The 9,541-nt window shown below is 32.5% G+C and overlaps 1 protein-coding gene across 6 annotated transcripts in view; it reads right to left on the bottom strand.

The window, feature by feature from the left end:
- Nucleotides 1–9,541, bottom strand: part of LOC117179413 (venom dipeptidyl peptidase 4) — a 794,327-nt gene that overhangs the window by 259,508 nt on the left and 525,278 nt on the right. For all 6 annotated transcript variants that reach the window (XM_033371173.1, XM_033371175.1, XM_033371177.1 and 3 more), the window contains exon 3: nt 5,136–5,355. In XM_033371173.1, coding sequence (XP_033227064.1) covers nt 5,136–5,355 — 220 coding nt within the window. The remainder of the gene's footprint in view (nt 1–5,135; nt 5,356–9,541) is intronic.

Raw genomic sequence — 9,541 nt, 5'->3', positions numbered from 1 at the left:
TACGCCAATTAGCACAAATGGTAAGTTCCGACAGTGCCTACAAGTGTGCCTACTGGCCGCTAGATGGCAATACCGGTTTCATATGTATACACCTGGTAAGGATAATTAATAGATAAGAATTTTTAAAGAAACTTTATTACTTTAATGCTAAGGGGCCATTCTTAAATTACTTAACGGATTATCAGCTGTCTTGGCCATACAGATTGCTGATCTAACCCGCAATATAACTGTATCAGCAATTCATTTCTTTCAGTGCATAGAAGGAAATATGTACTCATACAAAATCACTCAAGGATAATTTTATATTGGACGTTAAAAATATATATTTAAAGAAATAAATATCATCTAAAGTAATTATTATTTTGATTTCAATACAGTGACTTATGATGAAAAGTTCTATTTACAATATGAATTCCCAAAATGCGACCACTGCTTTGCGTTTTTCCGGATCGCTGGTGACTATCCTTTCGAAGTGAAGATGAGCTCGCCACATGAAAAGTCGTGAAACAAAAAGAGGAAAATCGCAGACGCTCTGCATTTAAGATTGAGAAATAAGACACGAGGTAGATCTCTGAGGAAAGCGAAAAATAGGCAACGGGATTTTAATTTCGTAGTTTTTACCAAAATTTCGTTCGTTAAAAAGAATTTAATTGAAGGCTATTATGCTTGAAAATACGGCCCTTTTCAAAACTTTGTTTAAAGTTTTACTGCCACTTGGTTCAAAACCTACCAATTAGTGAAGACTCATTGACTCTGAATTCATTTATCATTAGATAAGGTAAAAATAACGTACGAAAAATCTTACGACTACGTGCATTGAATTTAACTTTTTTCATTCAATTTATCATAAAGAACAAATTTTTTTCCTGAATATAGTAATTTTAAAAAAGGTTGCCACTATTTACTTTTGCTCACAAAATAAGCTATTTTTGAAGTACCCACAAAGAACTTGCATCCCTTCTTGGAAATAACTTTTAATTTAGTTTATACAAATTGTCTTCAAATGGGGGCTAATAGTATCTTCGGTGTAATTGTGAGATTTGATATCGATTTCTCGTTATTACATGAAGCTAACGACTCAAACGTTTGCCCTCGATTACCCCCGATTCCTGTCACTTTGTGCTATATACACTGTATGGAGGTGGCAACGGATATGAAATTTTCATTAATCATCGAAATTCGTAATTAACGTTGCGCGGCCGGCTAACGCGGAATTCAATGGTTGGTAGGGAAGGACCACTAAGTGGCAAGGGGGAGGTAATTCATTGTGCACGCAGGAGGTTTATCGGTAAACGCATATGGAACCAACCGTGCACTGAGTTACCTCAATTCGGTGGAGAGTAGATGGCTGCTGTGGCTCGGCGTGAAACACTTATCAACTACATACTATAATTAGACCTACGACAAAACTCGCATGCAAAAGACAACAACAAAGTTAGCCTTAACTTATTCTATAACAATCTTCTGCCAGAAATTTCGATATTCTCTTAAATCTACAAAATTTTTGGTTTCTCAAAGGTTTCAGTTATTTAATTTTCAAAATCAAACGGAAAAAATTAAATAATTTATGATGAGAAACAATTGTACAATTACTAAGTAGAAGTCATACAAATGAAATCATTTTTAATTGTCTACGTTTTCAAACAGAAAATTAATTCAAATTGAACATTTTCAAATCGAGTTTGTTCAAAATTAAACAATTTTAAATCCAGGGAAACCCAAATTAGACAAATTGAAAAATAATTACTTGTCTTTTCATTAGCGATTAAATTCTCAAAATTGTTATGTCATGTGAAGAGTTTAATATTGAGAGAATGTGCAACGTCAAAACCGAAATTGGAGCTTGACACTTACAGGTGTTATTAATTAGACATTGAAGTATGTTAATTTGCATATTTGAATATTTCAACGCTTATCGAGTACCTGACACATCGATCTCACTGCGTTAATATGCTGTCATGTATCGAGTCGGTGCTGCATTATTTTCTCCCTCCGTATACATTCCAAATTAACATATCAATCGATTGACGTTGATAATACATCCGAAATTTAGCTCATTATCAGAAACTGCATATTATCACAATATTAAAGAAATTATTATAAACTGATTATATAATTATAATACATATACACGGAGAAAAATGAATGATTAAATGTAACATCCAGCTTTTCAGGGTTAACATATTTTATGTTTAACTATAGGACAACAATCTGGATGTTTGAAGTTAGCATCTGTACATATTAAAAAGTGAGACGTTACTATGGAACATACAAAATGTTTAACTGAAATATCCGAGATATTACACTTATGGTTATCTCAAATAACGGCTGTAAATATTTGAGGAGTTTACTTATTTCTAGTAATTCAAGGAATTAATGGATAACTTATTTGCGTATTTAAAATTTAACGTTACTGTTCTTGCATGCACAAAAAACCTATAAAGGGTGTAAAATGTCGATCAGATGATACATGTAGTCAAGTTGAGGTTATGCGTAACATTTTCAATGCAAAATAAAAAATAAAAAACGCGATAAGTAAGCAAAAAACGAATGATGCGTAATGTGTAGTTAAGATTCTATCTATTTTAGGTTACTAGAACTCAAATTTGATTTTAAATTCATAAGCATTTTGTCAAATGTGTTCATGTCAATATAATGATATAACCTGCAATTTAAGATCATACTTCCCTTGTGCATACAGACAGAAGTCGTTATCCAATTTTAATTAAGAATAGCATTAATTTTTAATCTTTTGAAATGTTCAAAAATTGTTAAATTCTGCAATTGTGATATCGAAAATATGGAACCGACAAATTTAGTTAAGAGTTTCAGTTTAGTTTCAGTTTAACATACAAATATTTTTACCCCTAACATGTCAAAAAGATAGTAGATGTTTGGTATGAATATCTGCATCTTAGGTTGTACAATCTTACCCTTTGAATATCTACATTTCAACATCCATTTTTCCCCGTGTAAGCATATACATAAAAAGCTCCTTTCAAACTTAATAGAAAAATAGCGATATATTCACAGCAACACTAATGTGATTACTTTAAAGACAGTTTAGGAATTTTTTTTGCAGGCAAAGTAGTTTTTAAAGTTTATAATACCGTAATTTAAGAAGATATTGGCGAAGTGAGTTACGGCGTATAAGACTTGCGTCAGTTTTATGACTGAGGCTCTATATTTTCCGAGAACAAAAATAGAAGGAAGGTTGAACTTTCTGAATAGACTGCCGAGGAAAAAGCAGCACAAGCAAGCAAGACATTCTCGTATTTGTTAAACTTCCAACAGTTTAACCAAGACATTTCGCAGGGCCAACGAACGTTGCTGCAGAAGGGCTGTATGTGGTATACATTCCAAACAGACGATGCATATTTGATCTTAGTTACAAAGTTTTGTACAAAGTTGCCAGACAATCTAACTAACTATAAGGAATTCAAAACGCTTTTCACATTCCATTACCTCCAAAACTTCAAAATATTTTAAGTGACAACAATATATTCATTAAGAATTCAAACTAACATTATAAAAAAAAATCAGGTCAAAGAGGCCGCGTCGACTGGCGCCTTCGAGGAAGGGTGTCATATGCTACATGATTCAAGAGTAATTCTAAACTGTGAAAAATAAAGTTTCATTTTCTTATTTTTTAGTCACTGGTAATAAATAAAGAATATAACACGATAGTTAAAGAAAAGCTTTTAGCACAGGGATTTCAAAAGTCAAATTTTTTTGAGATTATAGAAAATTCACAATATAAATTCATTACATAGGAAAAGATTATAATATAATTAGCAATAGCGATTCTGCACAAATAAATTTTACGAAGCCCAAATCTGTCAGTTCCCTTGATATATTTTTAAATAATTAGAAATTTCATTTAAATGTTTTGTTACCTTTGGACTTATTTTTAAATCCACTAAAACTCGATCGGCGGGACGGTATCCAACTTTCTCTTTTCGGTACGGATTCTATTGATTTAAGTATCGACTTTTGTTTCTCGGTCTAGTTTTGACTCTCACTGGGAGATGTCGCGAAAAAGCTGAGACACAAGTCACGCACCGCGCTCAAAATTAATTGTAAGCTCTGAAGACATAATGCTTACTTAAGTGCAAAGTGTTTTCAATTCAAATAAACGATCCATTAATCCAATTAATAATTGTGAAGTGAAATGATTTTTTCGACTTGATCGGCTTCTGGTGTTGCACAGGATTGACCGTTTCGAGGGGGATCGTGATCGTGGCTTTCGGAGCATACATCTAGGCCAAGTTTACAAAACTATCTGAATAGTTTTGTGAATATTAAAAATGACGTGTCCGAATTGATTCGTGGGTTGAAACTCGGATCATTCTTGAATTGGATTAAGTCAGTTTATAACTGAAGTAAGTTAGTCGAATATCGACTAGCACTTTTAAATATTGATTGAGTTTGATATTTGTCAATTTTTATTTAATTTATTCTAAAGTGACGATACGTTGTTTCCTCGCTGTGCCACGTCAGGTATTATTAATTCACGTGAAATTCCTTGAAATAAATTAAAATCTCTGTCAATTCCTTGGAATTACATTTTATTTATTTTGTTCCCCAAAGTTTTCTAGGAATCCCCTAAAATCGAGTTTAAAATCTTTAAATTTTGCAAAAATTTGTTTGTTTCTTTAAAATTTTTGAAATCTCTTGACATTTTTTGGAATCTGTTAAATTATCTTCAAATCTTTTAAAATCGCGCATATTCTTAGAACAAAATTAAAGGTAATATAAAGTGCCTTAAATATTGTAAAATCCTTTGGAGTACCTTGGCATATTTGGAAATGCTATAAATTCTCTGAAATCCCTTGACAATTTTTCAATTTCTTCATATTCTTTGAAATCTTTCAAAATAACGTGAAATCTTTAACATCCTTTGAAATTTTGCAAGTTCCTTTATATCCATGAAAAATAAGTGGAGAGACCGGATCCCCATGGCCACTATGCACTCGCAATTCCACTCCAAAACTTTAGCACAAATATTGTAGGAGCCAGGATAATAATTATTTTCCTTGCACAACAGCCACCATTAAATTGGAAAATAGGATAAATAGAGAAGAACAAAGAAGGGAGCATTAGAGAAAAATAAAGAAACGTTAAAAAGTACTGACCACTCATCCAGGTGCCATTAAAGCTTTTCGTCGACAGCGAGCCATGGAGCCATTCTTCGAGGGAGATGCCGGCTGCAGTTGGCGTTTTAGATTCAGAGGAATTGGGACCACCGGTGAGTAGAATAGCTGCCGTGATCACTAGAGCCAGTACGACAATCGCAATTAATCCCCCAGCCAGCAGACGACGCCAATTGCGACGCTTGTTCTTCGTCATTAGGTCCTGCAACGCAACAAAAAAGATACATGAAGTCATAGTTTAAATTGTACTGGCGAATAATACAATCGAAACTCTCGGATCAGATTTTTTTATCTTCAGTCGAGAAAATAATTTTATTTTTTGTTGATGAATGTTTCAAATTCCAGAAGGGAAAAGAAATTTTGTTTCGAATTCGAGGTCTATAAATGTATTGTATTCCTCTATAAAATAAAAATGCTATGTCACCGATTTATTTTAATTTCTATTTGATTCAACATTGATTTGTACTACTTCCTTAAAAGGTCTGACCAAAAACTAACATGTAATAATGTTCCACTAATGGCTGAGTTCACGATGGCCTATACTACTGGAGTCTCTCACCATCGTCTTCCCACCGTAACTTTAATATGCGATTCACAACTCACTGAATATTCGATGACATGTAATACTGATTCTTCCTATGTCAAACTATACGTTGATCAATATAGCATGGGCCTCTGACTAATTATACACGGAAATATACCACCAGTTGGCCCAATATTCATCAGCCTAATGGTTTGTCTATATGCTTACATTTGCGGAGAAATTAGTTTATTTTCAAAAAATTGAACATTTAATTTCTATATTTAATAGGCTTTACCTTAAATATTTGTTTTAATTTGAATGCGAAATTTAAAAACCATAAATGATTTTCGAATAAAATTTAAGTGTTGTTATGAAAATAGTCTATTCAATGTCAAAGAAACAGAGGTACATATGTCTCGAGAAAGTAGTTCACCTTACATTCATACTCATTACGCATGAAAATTAGAATTTGAATGGCATCGACACATAGCGATAAATTTCAAATGTCAAAATATAAAATTCGCACAATTCTAATCGCAGGTTAGTACACTTAGCCGTCGATTTGAGAAGGAGAGCGAAACGATGACCAAGTCGATATTCATGGCGATGTATAATAAATTTAGAATTTCTCTTCGAAAAAGTAGAAGCGAGAGCAGAAATTATTAAAAATCGCATCAGCTTGATGAATTTTGAATCAATGGATCAAATCATTTTCATCCGAAATAGGTGGTATAAAGGCGATGAACAATGGCGTGCAGGAATTATATATGTTGCCTGATTCCTGGATCGATAAAGCTCAGTGCGACATAAATTAATTGTAGAACGCGTCAAGCTAAATTAACAAACAATGCAAAGAACCAAATTTTTTATTAAGGCTATATAAAAAGTTAAACCCTCACACGTCGATGGGTTCTACGAATATTAGACTATTATTCTGTTAACATTCAGAAAGCGTCTATCATCATATTGAAAATAAGCTGGAATCTATCTTTCCGCTACGCATAAGAATTAGGCTGACTCCCTTAACGGTAACAGAACAATAGCCTAATATTCGTAGAACTCATAGACATCACTTTATAATGAACAAATGGATTTAATAATACTTTTTCCAATTCTCTCCAAGTAGGGAGAGTATAGAGCGGATTCGAATGCTAATACTAAAAGAAGACGATCAAATGGGTGATCATCAGATAGTCTTATTCTAGGTACCTGACTCGATATCCCCTCACTCCACCAACATCGTCTTTCCTATATTTATAACGGAAAGAGGCTAGCTAAAAATATGTATTTCGCAGTTATTTTTATTTTCATAACCGCGGAATCTTAAATCATACACGTCAATCATATACTAATGCAATATTCTATAGTATGTATGTTCCTTCAACTCATCGATAGGCCATACAGTTAATTTTCTTATATTAATTATTACAAAGGAAAGAAAACGACTCTCATGCAAAAATGAAAGCTACCGTTACGAAAAAATATTATAGGAAAATAAGTATATGCCTAGAATGATTTTCCTATCATGAAAATTCCATAATTATTTCTTGATCATAGAAAATTCACTCTATAACCTCATACGCAAAAATTCTAAATAGTGAAAAGAAATATAAATAACTTTTTCACCATGTATAATTTTCCCATCAGGAAAATCATCATATAGAAAAAGGTTGTAGGATAATCAGTATTAAGCTGAACAATTAAAAATATTTATAAAATTAACTTAAAAACTAGACAAAATCTTTCAAATTATTTAAATCCTTTGAAATTTTATAAGTCCCTCCAGATCCGTTAAAATGATTGAAATCCGTAGTAAGTCCCTAAAATAAAATTTATTTTAGTCCTGAAAGTTATCTAAAAATTCAATAAAATCCTTTAAAATCCATTGTAAACTCTGAAAATGGCAATAGTCGATTATATTCAGCAGACATTATTTGAAATCTCTTCAATATAAGTTAAATTCGATTTTTTAATCTAAGATCTCTAAAAAAGACCTTCAAATCCCTTTAAATCTTTAAAACCTTGTCGATTAGATAAAATCTAGGAACCAATCAAAAATTTATTGGAACCTTGAATAAAAAATAAAAAAATTTCAAAATTCTCTGGAAATCATACGAACATTTTATGAAACGCCATTAAGTTTGTAGAAATACCTTGAAATTGTTTAGAATTTGTTAAAATAGCGTGACATTTTTTGAACTCCCGTAAATCCTTCGAAATAATTAGGGGTCCTATAATATCACTTAAATCTTATCAAATTCTTTTTAAATACCTTGAAGCCTTCTGAAGAATAAGAATGGTGCCCGGGCCACCATTGCCTCCATCCAAGATACTTTTACCTATACTAGTATTAGCCTAAACATTGATCTACACTACTGATTACATTGATGACCATTTGCTGAGCTATATTGTTACAAGCCTCAGACGCATGTAATAAATTAAGAATAGAACTACAATTTGATATCAATTTCGTTAATTTGATTAAAATTTTTAATTTAATTGTATATAAAAATATACAATAGTAACATAAATGGAAAAAATAGTAGCAAAATAGAGTCATGCATTTTTTTAAAATATGAAACTAAAGGGTTCAATCCTTTAGAAATCTGGTATGTATCATCAGTGCCCCGAAAGTTTCTGAAAATACATTAGAATCCTTTGAAGTTTTTAAAGTATCATTGGCATCTTCAATACCTTATTAAAAATACTTTGAAATTTTCTGAAGTTCTACGAAATTATTTGAAAACCCTTTAAAATGTAGAAATCTTGAAATATTTATTGAAATATTTGAAAATAACATAAACTCTTTAATATACTTTGAAATTCCTAAAAAATTATAAAATCACTACAGTTTTCTGAAAGCCCTGGTAACTACATAAAAATCAAGTAAAATCTCGTAAATGAAACTTGAAATATTCAAACCAATCAAGCATTCAGTTGTTACGTCCTACGAGATGTAAATTACCTTGTATTTTATTTTATTCGAAGTGGTTCCTCGTTTTAGAATCTAACTTAAAATAAACTAGAAAACTGGGATGAGGATAACTACCAGATACAATAAATAAATCAAATATGTAATAATATATAAAATAATGAATATTTATTTAAGTATTAAGAGAATTTAAATATAAAGATCAGATTTGATAAACGTTTCCTGATAAACCTCCGAATTGCTTTAAATCATTTGATTCCTTGGTTTACTTACAAAGTTCCCTTTTTGTTGAGAGTGGACAATTCGCCCTCCCGTTCCTTTAATCGAAAGTAGCCCGTCCTTCTGTTGGCACCCTGTATGGGTACCCGCAGAGGGTAGATGGCGCTGAATATGGCTGTGCAGGCTGAAATGGCAAGGTCAGCGTATCTGGGCTGCGTTGACCCTTTCTGGCAGGTGTTCTCGACTCGGAGTTCCACTCAAAAACTATTCTTCGTAGATTTTTAGATTTAAATAGTTGACGGGCCAACACTGTTGGGCCGGAGTTTAGGGTTTCGAAGATTCTTTACAATCTAGATTTGTCTGAGATTGAACTGAGACTGGGGTAAAGACTGAAGCTAGAGTATAATCGACTACACAGGAACAAACTAAACTGAAACTGGAACTAAACTGATTTCAGCTTCCGAATCCGCTGTATTTATTCACAAGATCCCTCCTTAGATTCGCGTAGGGGTGAGTGGTTTTAGAAGTACGGATTCTTCTTGATTCCAATCAGCGTTGTCAATCAATTAGCTAGAAGAGTGGTAAGACCCTAATTGTCAAATGGGCGTTGAGAATTATGTACCAGGTGTATACATATGAAACCGGTATTGCCATCTAGCGGCCAGTAGGCACACTTGTAGGCACTGTCGGAACTTACCATTTGTGCTAATTGGC

This window comes from Belonocnema kinseyi, chromosome 9 (assembly GCF_010883055.1).
Source record: "Belonocnema kinseyi isolate 2016_QV_RU_SX_M_011 chromosome 9, B_treatae_v1, whole genome shotgun sequence".
Lineage (NCBI taxonomy): Eukaryota > Metazoa > Arthropoda > Insecta > Hymenoptera > Cynipidae > Belonocnema > Belonocnema kinseyi.
Note: the sequence above shows the minus strand (reverse complement) of the source record. Positions and strands in the feature narration are given on the sequence as shown.